The sequence below is a fragment of the Cervus elaphus genome, chromosome 4 (assembly GCF_910594005.1).
Source record: "Cervus elaphus chromosome 4, mCerEla1.1, whole genome shotgun sequence".
Classification (NCBI taxonomy): Eukaryota; Metazoa; Chordata; class Mammalia; order Artiodactyla; family Cervidae; genus Cervus; species Cervus elaphus.
Genome location: NC_057818.1, coordinates 9,452,160 through 9,471,406, shown reverse-complemented (window position 1 = coordinate 9,471,406; position 19,247 = coordinate 9,452,160). Strand labels below are relative to the sequence as shown.

At 40.4% G+C, this 19,247-nt stretch overlaps 1 protein-coding gene across 2 annotated transcripts; it reads right to left on the bottom strand.

The window, feature by feature from the left end:
- Positions 1 to 360: 360 nt before the first annotated feature.
- Positions 361 to 19,136, bottom strand: CENPN (centromere protein N). Of its 2 annotated transcripts, none has more exons than XM_043898130.1 (11): positions 18,967 to 19,136; positions 16,829 to 17,009; positions 15,496 to 15,541; positions 13,155 to 13,214; positions 12,802 to 12,878; positions 8,209 to 8,385; positions 6,993 to 7,094; positions 4,934 to 4,997; positions 3,310 to 3,422; positions 1,192 to 1,318; positions 361 to 975 (listed from the first exon to the last, which is right to left on the bottom strand). In XM_043898130.1, the coding sequence occupies exons 1-11, from the start codon at positions 18,996 to 18,998 to the stop codon at positions 893 to 895; spliced, it is 1,062 nt and encodes a 353-aa protein (XP_043754065.1). In that variant the 5' UTR covers positions 18,999 to 19,136; the 3' UTR covers positions 361 to 892. The 2 variants fall into 2 exon arrangements, with proteins under 2 accessions (XP_043754065.1, XP_043754066.1); XM_043898131.1 differs by having other exon boundaries at positions 18,857 to 19,011.
- Between the last annotated feature and the right edge of the window lie 111 nt (positions 19,137 to 19,247).

Below are 19,247 nucleotides of genomic sequence, written 5' to 3'. Positions count from 1 at the left end.
CCATGGAATTCTCCAGGCAAGAATACTGGAGTGGGTTGCCATTTCCTTCTCCAGGGGATCTTCCTGACCCAGGGATCAAAGCCAGGTCTCCTGCACTGCAGGCAGATTCTTTACCACTGAGCCACCAGGGAAGCCCAATGGTAATCTTACCTCTAGTTTTATTTTGTCCTCCTGTTTCTTTTTCTGTCCTTCATTTGCCCAGATTTCCGCACTTTTAATTCTATCATAATTGTAACATATGTTGTTTTAACACCAAATCCTTTGTGGATCAAGATAAGGACTATGTTTTAAAGTGTTATTATAAAAGGACATGTGATTTAGTGATGATCACCAAAGGATTTTCACCAAAAGTGACTGATGTACCAGTTTTTAAATATCTTTATTTACAAATTGGTATATTATTGGTCAGTTTGAATGCCATATGTGTGATAAAATAGATTATGAGAAATATCATATTTACAATGAAATCATTATTTTATATAACTGAATCACCTAGTAGACTACCTCCTGCAATAATAACTTAATGGGCCTAATTCTACCCTTTGAATTGGCCAATTTCATGCTTCTCTTAGAAAATTTTGAGTTCGGTATAGTTTCTTGGTGCTTAAGAGAAAATCCCTGGGAACCAGCAAATGGAACCAGACCTCTCTGGGATTGAGAGACAGGAGTGAGAGAAAAGACATCCTGTCACATCTTAGTCCCGCGACTGCTATGCTTTGCAGCAGGAGGAAAGAATCAGTCCCAAGAATTACATTGAACATTTCCAAATCTTCAATATCAAGGATGAATTTCTAAAACAAGTTTTGTAGACAGAAGCTCTCCAGCTAGTCATTAACTAACATTCATATGCGATACAGTCAAGGATGCTGTGCTTACAAAAACCACATATAGCTTATTTATCTCTAATTTTAAAATAATTCTTTCTCTTATTGGGTATGCAAGTGAGCAGTGGAGAAAGTGGTGCATCTGCAATACCTGAAATTAAAAAAAAGAAAAACATCAGTTTAAAAATGGCCAAGATTAGAGGGTGGATCATGGACCCTCATTAAGTGAAACAGAATATTTTCAAAATGAGGCATGACAGAATAGCAGCCTGGAGCCATGAGAAAGTTGAGAGGCAATTAGTCAGCATAGAGGGTCAAATGTAGTGTGTTGTTAATTCCCACTCGGTGAAATAAGCTGACCACTTACCAGCTGGGGCCAGGGATTTTAGTGCTTCCAGAAGATGTGGGCTAGAGAACTTTACCAGGCACCGGAGGGGCTCTTCTCTCTCAGCCAGGATGCCCCCATTTAAGTCACTTTTGAATTTCGTTTCAAGCTGTCATCAGATATATTTATAAATGACTATTAAATACAAATATTTTACAATGGCAAAATATAAAGAGACACGATTATGTGTTTCACTAATTCTTGTGATCAAGAAACATAGGGATGAATGGGAGTGGGAACCATTTAAATTGCTAATTGCAAACACTGGGGGAAACCAGGCTATCAACAGTATTGCACACAAAATGCCGAGAGTGCACTCAAGAGATCCTGCCCTCAGGATGTCCTTTACTTGAGCATTAGGCTTACATTCTTAATGGAAAATGAGCACTGTTTTTTGTAATCTGTTATTTCAGTGTAAAAAATCTCATGTGTTTTGGGTCACTACCACAATTTAACTTATTATAGAAAATTTAAGAAATATACAGGAGCACAGTGTAAGGAGTCCCCCTGTACATATCACCCAGCTGAAACGATCACCAGTCTTTTTCCATCTATTACCCCACCTCCTGTTCCCTACTGCCCATATCCACTGGATTATTTTGAAGCAAATCCAAGACACCATAGTATCCTGCTTGTAAATATATTGATATCTACCTAAAAAGGATTTTTTCTAAACTTCACCTCCACAACATTAGCACACCTAAGAAAATTAATAACAGTTCCTCATATCATCAAATATCCAAGTATTGCTACTTCAATAGGTACTTGGCTCTTAGATTCTAACTTGAACTTTTTTCTTTTTGCTTAAAATGATTCTTAAAATTTAGAGGCAGAATGCTGAAGTATTCATGCATGAAACAATGCAGAGGGTGAGTAATGTCTGCAGCTAATTCAAATGGTTCCGGACAAAGAAAGAGAAAAGAAAGCAAACGTGGCAAAATGTTAACAATGAGTGCATTTTGAAGCAAAGGGGAAATGGATGTTCACTGAGGTATTCGTGCATGTTTCCTGAAGGTTTGACATTTTTCAAAACAGAAGAGGTAGGGAAAAATTAGTAGCAGGTATGAATAAATGTGTACCTTGACTTATAGAACAGACACATTCTCAGATGTGTATAAAGGAAGTTTTGTGTATTAAATCTTATGTGTCCTAGATCAGTGGTTCTTTATGCAGAATCAGCTTGTGGGCTTGTGAAAACAGACGGCTGGGACCCACCTCCAGAGTCCCCTATCCAGTAGGATTACGGCAGGCCAAGAACCTGCATTTCTTACCCATTCCCAGGTGATGGTGATGCTGCTGGCCCAGAGACCATACTTGGAGAATGACTGTCTTAGGATATATTTAAAAGAACTGGGTTAAAACCTGCCATTCAGGGACCTTAACTTGAAAGGTGTCAAATCAACTTTTTCCACTAAAAACAAACCAAACCAAACAGGTGTTGGGCCTGACTAAGCAGATCACTGGTAGATTGCAAGTGTGGCCTGTAGCTGCAGAAAATTCTAAGCAGGAAGAATTTTACTGGAAGGTTTGAAGGGAGGAAGTGTTATGAATATGAACGTGAGTATTAGGTTAGGGTGGTCATGATACAAATCTTGAATTTTGCCAATGGTGACCAAGGGCTGGCCCCCCACCTGGCTTTCCTGGTGGGCAGTGACTCACTTCTGGAATGAGCCAGGTTTGCCGGCTACTGTTTTTTTCCCTATGTGATGCCAACTGGGCTATATAATGACTGAGTTCTTCAATCTTTTGTCCAATAAGTATTTATGAGCACTGACCATGTACAAACACTGTTCTAGGTGTGGATGGGCTAGAAGGATACAATTTTTTTTTCCCTCAAAAATACAGATCACAGCTGGTTACACATAACTAGGTTAATATGAAAGGTGAAATGAAAAGGCAAATTCAGAATTTCCAAAGAGGGGTTGTCCTTTGCAACAGAGGAACTTACTAAATACGATAAAGAAGTCTATTTTAACTCATAAATTATACAAAATTAAAGTGATGAATGACATAAGTTTCTTTGAATTGTTTTCCACTTGAAACTTTAGTTCTTTTTAAAAAATACTGATAACTTGTAGTTAGGTTATAGCGGCGTCCTACCTTATATTGTGCAAATTCTAGTCTTGGTTGAGGATAGTCTCCAAAAATTTCTTGAGTCACTTTCTGCACTCTCTCTTTTTCTACTTTGTTTTCATGAATGATCCTTGAATCCACTATAGATGGAAGATTTCAAGAGAAACCAGCAGTTAGGAATGTATTTCATCCACAAAGTATCATCCTTTCATTCCTAATCTTTCAACATGCTCATATAATTTTGAAGTAACATTTACTGCTTTTTTACTTGATTGTAATGATTTCTTACAAAGTAGAAATTTAGAAATATAGGCTGATAAGAAAGAAGATAAAAATCACCCATAATCCTACCACACAAAGATAAATACTGTTAAAACATTTTAATACATTTGTCTAACCCCTTTTTTCAGTGAATAAAAAGATACGTATTTTAAAGGCTGGGTTTATAAAATATACACAATTTTGTACCCTGCTTTCTTTACTTAACATGAAATCAATAGTAGTTCCTGTGCCATTGGAAAGTCATGGTTTACTTCATGATGGCTGTACCATTTCATTTTACTGATAAGTCACTGCCAAGAAAGAGGAACATTTCCATTTTTATAGTATATTATACCCCACCACTTTTTTTGAACTTTCTGATCCACATTAGTAGTTTCATATTCTATTCTCTTGGGTTTTCTATGGATGGACTCATGTCAACTATGAATGGTGAAATGGTCACGATTCTGATTACAGGCACACCACAGAAATAAGTGGGTGCAGTTCTATACCACTGCACTGAAGTGACTCACATGAGTTTTTTGGTTTCCCAGTGCATGTGAAAGTTATGTTTATATCGTACTGTGGTCTATTACGTGTGCAACAGTATTATGTCTAAAAGGACAATATACATGGCTTAATTAGAAAGTACTTTATTGCTAAAAAAATGCTGACCATCATCTAAGCCTTCAGCAAGTTGTGATCTTTTACAATAGTAACATCAAAGATCACTGATCACAGTAACAAAAATGAAAAAGTCTGAAACATTGTGAGAAACTGTGACAGACACACGACCTGAGCCAGTGCTACTGGAGAAACGGTGCCCACAGATTTGCTCAATACAGGGTGACCACAAACCTTCAATTTGTAAAAAGCGAAATACCCGCCAAGTGCAATAAAGTACTTGGGAAGCAATTTACCCAATGCATTAAGATCCTGGGCTCCAGGCTCAGATTCCGTTTTTCCTTCTGGCTTTGCTGATTCCTAGTTATGTGATTCTGCTCAGCAAGTTACTAAACCTCTCTGAAACCCAGTTTTCTACCCCTCTTTTCTGATAAAAAGAGCTTGTTCATGGGACTGCTGTGAAGATTATGGAAATGATACATATGAACACTTTAGTATGGTGCCTGGCACAGAAGAAATGCTCAGTTAAATTATTTAGTTTTTTGTTTTGGTTGTGATTATGACTAGATGCCATTCTAGCAAATTCTAAAGGAGACCTATATTAGCTTAGCTTCTCCACTTCAACAGAAATTTACTTTTCAGTTTTCTGAAAATAGGAGATACTTTTGAATCACAATCCTGGTACAGAAATGTTTTTTACTGGGTGAGAGAAATCTGAAAAGGAACGTCCCTCCAAATTTCAGTGTTTATCTTAAAATACACATACTATTTATATCTAGCCCAAGGCTTCTTTCTTGTAGAGATGTAGTAGAGTTGTGAGTTTCAAAGCTCTAGGAAAAAGAAAACAGGAAAAAGTGAATGCTTTCCTAATTTTATCACCTCAAAGTATAGATATTAATTGGTTTTAGTGCACAAAAGTATGGCAAATCTTATCTTTCATTTTTTCCAACACAGATATTTGAGGCCCTATGCAGACTGAGTTGAGCATTTCTCCTAGAGCGATACTGACAGAGACTGCCGGGGCCAGCAACAAGGCTGCTTTCTTTGAGGAACTCTGTACCTTGTTAACATAAAAGTGTATCTGGAAGAACTATAGCTGCTGAGCCAAAAGCTAGAGAAATCAAAGGCAGCCTTTACAATGAGATGCTGCAGTTTTATATTTATGTCTTTATAACTGTGAAAAAAAACCTCACTGACATTCCTTACAGAAAAATAACTTTCCTGCTGTAAGTCTAAATCTCCCAGACTCCTTTACTCACTTTCCCCCACTGAAGGCACTGTCTTTATTATTAAGTGTTTGACGAGTTTTTCTAGAAACGCAACTGATCATAGCAGAACTGTTGATATTAATAGCAATTTCGTAGGAGGCTGGTAGGTAAGAGGGAAGGTGCTATGGGGGAAATCATTATCTAAATTTTTTTAAAAATTATTTTTAATTGGAGGATAATTGCTTTACAATATCGATATTGTGTTGGTTTCTGCCATACATCAACATGAATCAGCCATAATCAGACATATTACATATGTCCCTTCCCTCCTGAGCCTCCCTCCCACCTCCCACCCATCCCACCTCTCCAGGCTGACAGAGCATCGGGTGTGAGCTACCTGCATCATAACAGCAAATTCCCACTGGCTACCTGTTTTACACATGGGAACGTACATGTATGCAACTTCTTAATGTTAAGCTTGTTTTCCTTAAAGAGTAGCTTTTAGAAAGCCATCACTTCTTTCTACTTAGATGAAAATATGTAAGTAGAACATACCTAGGGGCTCGAAGATACACAGTCTTAACAATTCTATAGGAGTCTGAACATATGAGCACACAGATGCCATGCAGAGGGGGAAAAAAACAAAAACCCTGAGCCTCGGAGCAAGGCCAGATCCATTATCATTAAAAGGATAATAATACATTCAAACAATTTTTTATCTTATTAGGTTTTTTTTTTTTTTTGGTTTACTCCTAGTACACTAGACACACCTCATGAAGTTATGAGGAATTATGATTATACCCTTTGTACCAAGTTGGCCCCATAAATATGCCTTGATATTTGACCAGGAACATTTTTTAATTTTTTGACTCACACAGCATGGCACATGGGATCTTAGTTTCCTGACCAGGGATTGAACCCATGCCCACTGCTTTGGAAGTGAAGTCTTAACCACTGAACTGCTAGGGAAGTTCCACACTCAAATAAATTTTTTTTTTTTAACATTCAAATGCAGAGTTCATTTTATTGAAGCTCAGTCGAACAAATTACCATTAATTTGCCCCCAGTAAAATTCAGTATTAAAAATGTTTCATGTTTGCCAAGTGAAAAGTAAATAGCTAAAAGGTGTTAATAAAACTTTTTAATTTATTTTTTTATTGAAGGATAATTACTTTACAGAATTTTGTTGTTTTCTGTCAATACACTCAAATAATTTTGACAAATAAACAAACTATGGGAATTCATAAACCAATGCTTCCTCTTTTACTTTTAATTCCTGTATCACTTGCTTGACTAGTGGGACAAAAAATTCTGCTTCTCTCTTGCATAGCAGAATAATATAATCAGCTTCAAAAGATAATGTAAAGTTACTCTGAAGAGAAAATAAATTCTGATTGGAATAGCTGATTAGGAAATAGGGGGCCTATAACATACACTCCAATGACCAACGGGCAGTATAAACACAATTATGAAAAGATGAAAGTGAGGAATTATCTTATTTCCTATCGTGTTTGCTGAAAACTCTCCACTTCAGGGACATCTGATGTGATCTCCTGTTGTAGGAGGTAGACTTTCTCACCTGCTCAGCTTCAGCTTTAGAGTCACTGATGGGCTCACCTGATTATACTGTTTAAAAACAATAGCCTTAAGAGAGTCCAGATACCGGCTTCTGAGGTCCATTTTCACAATCTGATGGTGTTTGCTAGCAACTGTCAGTGCCTTGAAGTGAAAATTAGCAAGATTATTATTAATAGCATTACTGTGTCTATCCCTGTATTTATACTTGTTCAGAAAAAATGTAGGAGTTGTAATCAGTGAATAATTTCTACTTAAAAAAAATCCAGAACAATTAAATTTCATGGTCTGTTACTCACCTTGAAAAACAAAAACAGTGGCTAGTGGCATTAAGATCCTCAGAAAGGCAAGGTCTTTTGTACCATTTTTAGAAAAGAGATCCTATTTTTTTTTTTAATTAAAAAAATTTTTTTTTTGGTCAAACTACACAGCAGGCAGGATATTAGTTCCCCAACCAGGGACTGAACCCATGCCCCCTGCAGTGGCAGTACGGAGTCTTAACCACTGGACTGCCAGGGAAGCCCCAGAGTGATCCTGTTTAAAGTTAGGAATTATGATAAATTAAGGTGAGAGTTAAGAATAAAGGATGAATACTCAAATGTTACCATTTTTTATGACTAGTCGTTAGTACTGTAATGACGCCATACAAAAAGGCAAATAGAAAAAGCAAATTATAGACCTCATGTACCACTCTGGTTTCTGGAATAAAACATCTTCCAAAAGGAACCAGCAAAACTGTTAAAAGCAGTTACTTTGGGTGAGTGGGACTGGGAAAAAGGGGTATGAAGTCGTAAAAGATTGTTTAGAGACTTCACTGGTTGGATTTTTACCTCGATTGTGCATTACTTCTCAATTTTGAGACAGCAATGAAGAGTTCTAAACCAATGCTGATGCTGCGCTCTCATTTGCAGGATAATAGTACTTCCTGCTCTTTATTTTAGGAGATCAAGAATTACGGGTGGTATTTTACATCACATGATACTGAGAAGTTTAAACTTACATGGCCCTGAGATATACAAGAGCTGACTCACTGGAAAAGACCCTGATGCTGGGGAAGATTGAAGGCAAAAGAAGAGGCAGCAGAGGATGAGATGGGTAGATGGCATCAACGACTCAATGGACATGCGCTTGAGCAAACTCCGGGAGATAGTGGAGGACAGGGAAGCCTGGCGTGCTGCAGTCCATGGGATCGCAAAGAGTCGCACACGACTTAGCAACTGAACAACAATACTGTCGCTTATAGTAGTTGGTTCCATACCTGACCCAGAAGGGGTAGATTGCTCTTCAGTTGGGAGGACGAAGTGAAGGCATATGGAGTTTGGGAATAGTATACCACATAAGCAGGTTTGTACTGGTTTGGCTTTTTATACTGTGTTCCCCAGGCAATTCGAATCCATACTGAGTTCTCCTCGGCATCTCTGAAGCTGACTGTCACCTTATTTAAAAAAAAAAAAAAAAAAGACATAAGTTCTCTAATTAACATATCATGCTTTTTAGGGGTGAAGGATGTCACTGTCTGGCTGAAATCTGGCAGTTTTTCTCCTACTTCTCATTACAGTGATTTGGGAAATCTCTGGAAAAGCGTTTTGTGGTTGCTTTGTAAAGATACATTCGTGCCTTGCAAAGTCTTTTGGAAGGAAAAAAAAAATTTAAATCCCACAATTGGTATATGACATCACAAATTCTCAATAATTTCTTGGGCTTTGTCCTGAAAAAATAGTAGAAAGGGACAGAAACTGGGCTACCTTTTTACAACTGAAACATAGTTTTTAGTTTGTCTCTTTGTAAGTTTTCCCAAGAACTTTCTATTTTGAAGAGTATTATCTGATAAGATGTGCAGCTAATCCTCTCTCTCTCTCTCACACACACACACACACACTCCACCCATCACTCCCAGTTACGCTTCCTGTGCCCTCTCATACCAGCTTCTCTCTCCCGTGGTTCTGGGCAGGAGTTCTTAACCTGAAGTCAATGGTTAGAATTCAGGGCATCTAAGGACTTGGCGAGGGGGAAATGTCATCTTTACTTGTGGGCCTCTCTGATGACTCAGACAGTAAAGAATCTGCCTGCAATGTAGGGCCCCTGGGTTCAGTCCCTTATTTGTAAGTGAAATTTAGCATCTCCTTCAATTGTGAAAGTAGGCATCAAGACAGAATTTTAGGATGTTATTTTGTTGTCTACAGAAATCTCAAGTACTTTTATCACATTGCAATTGTTGCATGGGCCTCAAGAATATCATTTACACTTATTAGCACTTTGAAGCTAGTTGTTTTTAGACCCATTATGAGATTATTTATTGTGTTAATAAAGGAGCCACATGCATTACTATATCACAATTTGCCATCTTAATGCCTTTATAGTAACTGTATTTTTAGTATCATTTGTTTCCCCTGTGATTCTGTAGATTTTATTTTACAGCATTTAAAAACACACTTCTGAGAAGTAGTCCATAAGCTTCACTAACAGCGAAAGCGTCATTGCCACAAAAAGGTTAAGACACTTGTCCTAGAGTAGGTGGTGAGTCACTCTTCACTCCTGGGCACCGGGAGATACTACTTGGCATGACGTCGCCGTCATCAGCCTTTGGGAAAGTGGGGTTAACCAGCCACTAGTTAAGTTATGCAGAAGAAGGTAAAGATAAGCCAGGAGACCTCAGCTGGTTTGAGGAAAGGGATGAGGACGTGTTGGTCAGCCCGGAAAGGGGGACGGGGCAGACAGAGAAGACCCAAGGCCTTTACCTGTTTATCCTCATCTAAAACCTGCAGTGCACACAGCATGTCACTCTCCAGCTGGTCTTTCAAGCAGGACAGACGTGGCCAGTAAAAAAGCTCCTCTGTCCCCCCAGCCCCATGCTTTTGCTGCTGTTCAGTCGCTAAGTCGTGTCTGACTCTTTGCGACCCCATGGCCTGTAGCAGGCCAGGCTCCGTGGGGTTCTCCAGGCAAGAACACTGGGGTGGTTGCCATTTCCTTCTCCACCAGCCCCCACTAGTGTGCCTGAAATTCATTCACGAGGCAAAACCTTTCAGACCGTGGTAGAGATAAGAAGAGATCTAACAACTGAAATACCAGGGCATCAAAGTAGGAGGAAATGTGAGTGTTTCAGACGCTTTTTCTCCTTGCATGGTAGGGGCAGTGGCCTGGGGTTCAGAAAACAGAAATCCCTGCTGCCTGAAAGAGGGACAGGAAAGACCATCAAGTGAGGAGAAGGTGCTGGGAAGGAAGATGCACATAAACTCTGAATTGGACCCGAGAGAGAGAGAGAGAGAGAGACGCTCTCTAGCTTTCTTGTTTTGGGTGAAGTAAGATGGGTATACTGGCTGCAGTTTTGCAAGAGGAGTCAGCCAGTCAGTTTGAGCTTCATGAGAAGGCTGCTTCCAGAAGGGTCCAGATCACCTATCTACAACATTTCTGGAGAACTGGCCAGGGATTCTGTGCCTATTGAGGCTCTTTGTTTTTTAAAAAAAAAAAAAAAAAACAGGTGCATGCAACACACCACAGTCCAGACGGGACTCTCCTATAACCTCTGCAGAGTTCACAATTTCATGGTAACAAGAGTTTTCAAATAATATAATCCAAAATGACAACTTATTCACAAAATTTAAATAATAAGAGAAATCTTCTTTTGGTTCACAGTTTTATTTTAATTAATTTATAAATTTAATACATCCCCACTCAAAAGGCTGAAGATTTTGTTTTGTTATATAAACCTGATAAAATGATTCTAAGGTTCATCTGGAGGAATGGTTAGGACATTTTTGACAAAGAAAAATAATTGGGGGTAGGGGTAGGGTTGACTTGTCTTAGGGGTTATGAAAATGTTTTAAAAACTAGTGATTAATGGAAGGGAGAGTTTGCTCCAGGCAAGTGGCCCCCCTGATACCAAAACCAGAAGCAGGAAGAGTTGCCCACACGGTCACTGGCAGGACCACTGCGAGTGGTCTCCCTGCTAGGGCAGAGCCGGCCCCTGGAGGAGCAGACCGGAGTAGGTGCTCTCTGCAGGCAGCTGCTCACTCAGGCTAAGCTCGAGCTCCTGCTGGAGACAAGCGAAGGGGACGATGGGGAGGGGCCGGTGGGATGCCTTCCACCTGGGGGCACAGCAGGAACAAGAAGAAATATTTCCCTCCAAGAGTCTTGTGGCAGAAAAAACAGGGCTTGAGGATAAGCCTGGGGAAAGGATGTATTTTCTCGGAGAATTAAGCATGTTTACAAGAAGTAGAGCAGGAAGCAGAAGAGGGAAGGGAGTAAGGATGCAAAAGAGGACAGAGAAAAATAGAGCAGAAAAATTGGATAAGGATGTAGATGAATGCACAGCACACAGAAGGGTCGTTATAAGAAAGGAGATGAGGGAACACGTTCGGTGACAAGTGGATATGTAGAAAGCAGGACCACTTCCAGACTAAAGGATGAGGTAAGGGGATGGAGGTGACAGCACCCTTATGGCAGAAGGCAAAGAGGAACTGAAGAGCCTCTTGATGAAGGTGAAAGAGGACAGTGAAAAAGCTTAAAACTCAACATTCAAAAAACTAAGATCATGGCATCTGGCCCCATCACTTCATGGCAAATAGATGGGGAAACAATGGAAACAGTGACAGACTTTTATTTTCTTGGGCTCCAAAATCACTGCAGATGGTGACTGCAGCCATGAAATGAAAAGATGTTTGCTGCTTGGAAGAAAAGCTATGACCAACCTAGACAGCATATTAAAAAGCAGAGACACTACTTTGCTGACAAAGGTCCGTCTAGTCAAAGCTATGGTTTTTCCAGCAGTCATGTATGGATGTGATAGCTGGACCATACAGAAATTTGAGTGCCAAAGAATTGATGCTTTTGAACTATGGTGCTGGAGAAGTCTCTGGAGAGTCCCTTGGACTTCAAGGAGATCAAACCAGTCAATCCTAAAGGAAATCAGTCCTGAATATTCATTGGAAGGACTGATGCTGAAGCTGAAGCTCCACTACTTTGGCCACCTGATGCAAAGGACTCATTTGAAAATATCCTGATGTTGGGAAAGATTGAAGGCAGGAGGAGAAGGGGAGAACAGAGGACGAGATGGTTGGATGGCATCACCAACTTGATGGACGAATTTGAGCAAGCTCCAGAAGTTGGTGAAGGACAGGGAAGCCTGGTGTGCTGTAGTCCATGGGGTTGCAAAGAGTTGGACATGACTGAGCAACTGAACTGGACTGAAGGGGATGGAGAGACAAGTCAAGGAGTTTGAGAATCAAAATATGCTCCAAAAGGGAACACCTGTGTGCCAGAGGATGGGCATAGTGAGGTGGATAGGACAGAATTTGGGGGCATTTGTTAGTCTTCCTCTATGCAAGGAGGACTAAGGCAGAGTCAGGTGGAAAGGGAATGAAGCAGGGGAGGCTGTGAAAATGCTATGATCAACCTGTGACAAGATGTTGAAGTGGTGCTTGGCTCTTAAGCTACAATGACCAAAGCGTAGCCATTAGCCACCCAGGGCCATTTAAGTAAAATTCATTATTGTTACATAAGATGAACACCTTTAGATTCTCAGTCACACCAGCCACTCTTCAGGTTCTTGGTGGCCACATGTAGCTACTGGGCCATGTCCTGGACATCTCTGATCTAGAACATTTCCATCAATGCAGAGTCCTACCAGGCAGTGCTGCTCTTGAGGAAGAAGCAGAACCCCTGAACTGAAAGGTAAAGGGAGCAGAAAGTTTTTACAATGAGCAGAGTTTGTCTTTGATATCGAGTAGAATAGTATGGAATATTACTAACTGAAATTCTTGCAAATTAAAAAAAACAAGGTAGTGATGAATTTTAAGTGCATGGAATCCGTGAAATTGAATCTCATGGAAATTCAGATAAATTCTGTTCTTACATTTTTTAATGCTCTCTGAAGAATTTTCTTGAATGAACTTTTGAATTGTTCCATATCAAAAAGGTCAATGTCGTCACCTGTCAAAGTGAAAAGAAAAATCAAGAAAAATCAAGGGAGCCACACTGTCTTCAATACATTTGCAAAGACCCTGAGTAAGAACAATAATGATCAAATCACACAAACACTGACAGTATCTCTGACTCAGCATCACCAAATATATTTCTCACTTTTCTATACATGAGTAATAATCACTTCATTTGGAAAGAAAAGACTTAAGAGGAACATGCTGCTGTTCCTTTTTAAATTGCCCAAATATCAAATACAAGTGTTTGGTTTAAAATGAGAAACATTACCTGGTCCTTTACTCATCTGAAAAACATCCCAAATTTTCTGGTGCCGATGAAACTGAGTATCTGAGGGAGGAAGAAAGAGCTTATTACCGCACGTCAGAGAACTTTCAAGCAACGGGCTTGTAAGTATATATTTTTAATAATGTGAAAGTGGAGAAAATAACAGTAATTTACAAATTAAGTTATGCAGATTTTTCTTTGAAATATAAATTTTCAATGGATTAAATTTACTCCAATAAAATAAGTTATAATGAATTACTCAACATAGTAGAGATTTAGCCTTTATTCTTAGACCATTTATTCTGTCCATACAGGTCTACTCCACAGAGTGCTGCATCTCTCCAGCAAGCCAGCGATGACATGTTCCTGGCACCGGTGTTTCCATCGACTGCTTATTCTGGACCACTCTTCTCCTAGCTCCTTGGGCACCTCATTCTGGTCTCTACTAAAACGTCACCATGCAGAAAGGCCTTCCTGAGCACTCTACCCAAATTGAAGCCCCCATCCCACTATGGTTTTTCCAGTAGTCATGTATGGATGTGAGAGCTGGACAATAAAGAAGGCTGAGCACCAAAGAATTGATGCTTTCGAACTGTGGTGTTGGAGAAGACTCTGGAGAGTCCCTTGGACTGCAAGAGATCAAACCAGTCAATCCTAAAGGAAATCAGTCCTGAATATTCATTGGAAGGTCTGATGCTGAAGCTGAAGCTCCAATACTTTGGCCACCTGATGCGAAGAGTCGACTCATCAGAAAAGACCCTGATGCTGGGAAAGACTGAAGGCAGGAAGAGAAGGGGACGACAGAGGATGAGATGGTTGGATGGTATCACAGACTCAATGCACATGAGTTTGAGCAAGCTCCGGGAGGTGGTAAAGGACAGGGAAGCCTGGTGTGCTGCAGTCCATGGGGTCACAAAGAGTTGGACAAGACAGCAACTGAACAATAATAACAACATCCCACCCTGCTCTAGTTTCCTTCATGGCACTTATCACTACCTGACATTACAGCATATATTCAGATGTTCATTTGTACACTTGCTTGTACACATGGGATACCGGACTTAGTCTTGTTCATCTTATTCCCAGTGTCTAGCCACTGGCTGGCATTAAACATATTCATTTGATGACTGAATGAGTGAATGGATGAATGTATGATACAGAAGGCACCCTTTAGGAGTTACAAACTTAAAGAGTATCTTGGATTAAAAATGGATCCAGTAAGTTATTGAGCTCAGTCCCAACACATCATCATCCTGGCTTTACTTGGACCCTGTGCTGACCCCCATCTGCATCCGTGTCTAGGACCAAGGTGCTCTGCACCCCAAAAAGAGGAACTGTGGGCTCCAACACTTGAGGGCACCAACCTGCTGTGCCTTTGAACTATTATTTTTCTTGCCCTGTGTCTTTTTCTTTTCTTCCCCTTTTTGGTGCCTTGGTGTTCTCTCCCTATCCCAGTCTGTTTCTGGCGATGGCCTGAGAAATCTTGATTATCTAGTTTTGTCTAAAACAGCTGTAATCAGGTACAATGTGATGTCTGCCCGTAAAGACAGCATCCAAAGGGTTTTGTTTCTTTCTGGCATTTTCTTCCTTGGTTCTGTGTTTCAGAGTTCAGATGGTCTGCTAAATCATCTCTGAATAAGGTTGTTATAATAATAATAATGGAGATGAATCATCTTTTGTTGATAATGATTCTTTTAAACACCATGCAGAAGTTCATGATAAATGGCAAAGAATTAAGTACAAATGCAGACATTTCCTCGAATAGTACGCATCTGAGACTAACCCGTGATCTTTGTGACAAGCTTGGTCCACTTCTAGTGTCCCCTGTCTTAGTTGGGGGTCCACTTTCCTTCTAGTGGCACATGCAGACCCCAGAGCCATGCCTGCCTCTCTCTCTTAGTACCCCATTGACCACACCACGTGCAAGTCCAGTCAGCATTATCCTTACAAACTTAAGAGTACTTAAGCGGCACTGTGATTATAACAAATTCTTAGAAATATATTTTCAAATTCTGTTAGCAATAACACAAAACCTAGCAAATATTTACTGTGTGCTTATTATGTGTCAATTACTGTGCTAAGAACTTTTCAAGGCTTATCTTACTTAATCCTCACAACGACCCTGTGAAATACAGGTTGTTATTAGGTCCATTTGATTTAGGAAAAGTCTGAAGCTTAGAAAAAGGTGACGTGACTTGGCAAAGGACACAAGACTGGTAAGTGACAGAGCTGAAATATGAAACCAGGTCAGCTTGACTCTAAAATCTGAGCCATCACATACAAAACTGTCTCTCTGATGAAACTGGACTGGTTAAGTGTAAATATACAAATCACCAAGACTTACAAATGATGTCTAAAAGGGCTGCGTCATTGAGACTCGCATGATTCTCCTGAAAGAGAATATAATAATACTTTTAGTAATTATGGTGACAGGTTTGGTTCCACTCCATCTACAGCACATTTTAGGGTTGCTTAGGACAGACTATGAGGGCCCTCTCAAAACTGTACTGACAACGTGTCTCCCACCTATGCTCTTCTGTTAAGCAACAAATATGCCTTCTGATTTGTGTCCCAGTACAGGCTCTCACAACTGTTCTCCCACGATCTACTCTTCATTGATCACTTTTAACTTTCTGTTTGGGTTTTTCAATCAGTGGTATCCTTCCAGACCCCCTCTATACCAGCGTTTCTCAACTAGGCTTGAGTGACATTTTGAGTCAGACACATCTGTGTTGTGGAAGCTGTCCTAGAATGTAAAGGAACATTCCTGGCCTCTATACCCTGGAAGCCAGCAGCACCCACTCCCAGTTTTGACAACCAGAAACATCTCCAGACGTCGTGTCTTCTGGGAGCAAAACCATCTCAGCTGAGAACTACTACTCTATACATACACATTTATATGTTCACATAGTATATAGTTTCTTTTAATGTTATACATAAAGATCTAGTTTATTCTTTTTAATGATCGAAGAGTATTTTGTTAACTGGATGTATTATAATTTATCTCATCTCCTAAGTACAGTTAGTTCCAATTTTTTGTGTGTAAATAATGCTAGTTAACATCTTTATTTACATGTAACCATTTATATATAACTATATATATAAGTGTTTATCAATTATATCATATATACCTCCTTATTTTTTATGTTTTCTATATATTTAAATATCCAGAAGTGGAATTGCTGGGTCATAAAGTATATTTATTTAAAAATGAATGAGGGAAGGGGATACTGGGTATATAAGGGTATAGTAAAATTCTTTGTACTATACTTGCAACTTTTCTGAAAGCCTGAAATCACTTTAAAATAAAAAGCAAATAAGTAAATAAATACATGTGAAAGAGAATGTCTCTTTCTGCATAACTTGATCAACATATTTGAGTAATATCTTTTCATCTTTGACAATCTGATAGTTTAAAAAAAGAATACTGCTCATCATTTTAACTTCTTTGTTTCTTCTCCCTTGGTATTCACTTTTTTTTCTCACTAATTTGTAAGCATTCTTTCTAAGTTGAAAAATCCAATTAAAAATTAGCACCTTTTCCACTATAGTGGGACAGAACCCTCCTCACATCACAGGCTAGAGCAACTTAAATCTCTTTTGGACTAAGGAAAGGAAAGAAAGAGAAAAACCTAAGGGTAGCGGGGTATTCAAGGTTAATCATTTTGAACAGTTACCTCACAAAGCAGAACCAAGTCCTGAACAATAGATTCCTTTCTCTGCCGAAAGTTTACAGTCTGCAGTTGATTTTCAGACAAAAAATTCCAGGTTTTTAGGACTGTCATCATTTCAGGCATTGGGATTTTCAAGATGGTCCTCCTGAAAAACTCAGCAAGAGTTTCATCCATCTCTTTGGCACTTTAATAAAAATAAAAACAAAAACAGCACAACAAAGTATTAAGCAAACACAAAAGTACAACTTAGTGAACTTTCAGCATCATAATTTTAGCCAGAATTATGATTTGTAGGTCAAACACCTAAAATTTTCAGGTATTCTGCAGAGAGTATTTCAACAAGAGGATTTTCTCTTAAGTGTACATTTAAACATATTTTAAGGTTTTTAAAAATTAATGTTCTCTCTCCTTTCTTGGCTAGAGTATTTTGATCTTTTGATAGCAATAGTAAGTGATTCATTCACTCATTTACCTATTCATGTATCAAATTACTATGCACCCATGAGAGCCAGGCACTTTTTTAGGCACAGGGGATAGAGCTTTTACCAAAAATGACAAAAATCCCTGCCAGTAGGAAGTGTCCTTCCTAGCTGGGAGACACAGGCAACAGGAAAATCACAAAAAAATGTTAAAAGTGGTAAGCGCTGAGGAGAAAAGAGAGCAATGTTAGGAAGCTAGTAGCAGTGAATATGGAGCAGGCTGGGAATGGGTGGGGGAAGAGGGGAATGGAGAGCAGGCCTGAGAGAAGGTGGCATCTGAGCCAATTCTTGGGGGAGGAAGAGTGAGCCACGTGCCTGGTTGCTGGAAGAGCTCTCCAGGCAGATGGAACAGCAAGTGCAAAAGCCTTGGGGCCATCAAGGGGAGAAGGAGGTTGCTGGAAGAGCTCTCCAGGCAGATGGAACAGCAAGTGGAAAAGCCTTGGGGCCATCAAGGGGAGAAGGAGGCCTCCAGACAGGCCAGAGAGGAGAGTGAAAAGGCCCAAAAGATCAAAGGGCCGTATTTATGACAAGAAGCAGAAGTCAGTCAGTCAATCTCATCCGCTTCCACCAAGACTACGGGATTTACAGGGACAAACAGAAGAGATTCCCCTAAAAGGATCGTGGCTATGAGTTATTTCTACCATTTAAGCATTTGTTGAATGGCATATGATTTATTATATGATTATATATGATTAAGCTCCACTAGGGCAGGAACTATGTTTGTCTTATTCACACCTGCCTTCCTAGAATCTAGAACAGTTTCAGCCCAAGAACTGTCTTAGTGGAAATACTTGTTGAATAGGAAGCCCCAAAGTATTAGATACTCTCCCTAAGAAGCCGTGCCTGAGGAGATAAACAACCTGGGAAGGATTAGGGTCCAACAGCCAGTGACAATATCAAGCCAACGTCCCCCATCAAAAACACTGGAGGTGGGGGTGGTTGTTAAAACGCAGACTCCTGGGCCCAGCGATTTAAACGAGGGGAGGGGAATGCGGGGGAAGTGCTTGAAATTTCTGCATTTTTACAATTAGTCTTAATTCTGGCTAAAGTTTGGGAATGTCATTCTAAAGAATTCTGGTAGAAAGAGGGAATGGAGGGAATGCAACCTCATCAATAAAACTGGAAACCCTTGAATAAACTCTTCTGATTCCCTGTGATTATCTAATTTCTTTCCTCTTCGCTGCGCATGGCACAGAGTCTGGCATATAGAAGGTACACGAGATATAACCACTGAATGAACGCATGACCAAAAAGGCCCCTGTAAATATACACCGCCGAAGAGCTGCCACAAGGAGCAGAAGTAATGCGAGACTAAAAAGGACGGACGCCAAGGTTATCCCAAAATCAAAACACCCAACTCTGAGGGAAGCAGCAACCGAACGCTGAGTTTAGCACTTGACAGCTCTGGGCGGCGCCCGCGTGACGCAGGCCCTACGTAAGGCCCCGCCCCCAGGGCGGATGTGACGTCACGACCAGCGTCTCCGCCCTCTTCGCCTCAGCCTCAACCGAAGTTCCCCCGCCTCAGGCCCAAGACCAAGGACTAGTCCCTCACCTTGGGGCCCGTGGCAGTCACAAGAGAGTAGCCTCAGAGTCGTGGGACGTGGCTTCTTCTAGGCTCCCGCCACATCCCGCCCGATCCCACGCCGCCAGGGGTTCTCTTACCGTCCCACATCGCCGGCGGGCTCTCTCCTCATCGACTGTTCCCGCCCGCTGCACCTTCAAAACCACCAATTGCAGTTCCCCCCGTCCTGGAGCCCCGCCCACCGGGGGGACGCCAACTCTGGACTGTACCCTCGGCACAGGGGACCGTGTGAGGAGAGCGACAGAAGTGAAACGCGCCGAGCCCCCTGCCTCACTCATCTCAGCACAGAATATTTTCTGAGTGCTTTAATCCCAGCCACGAAATCTGGCTTGTCGGTTCCCCTTCAATTTTAGGCTCTGCG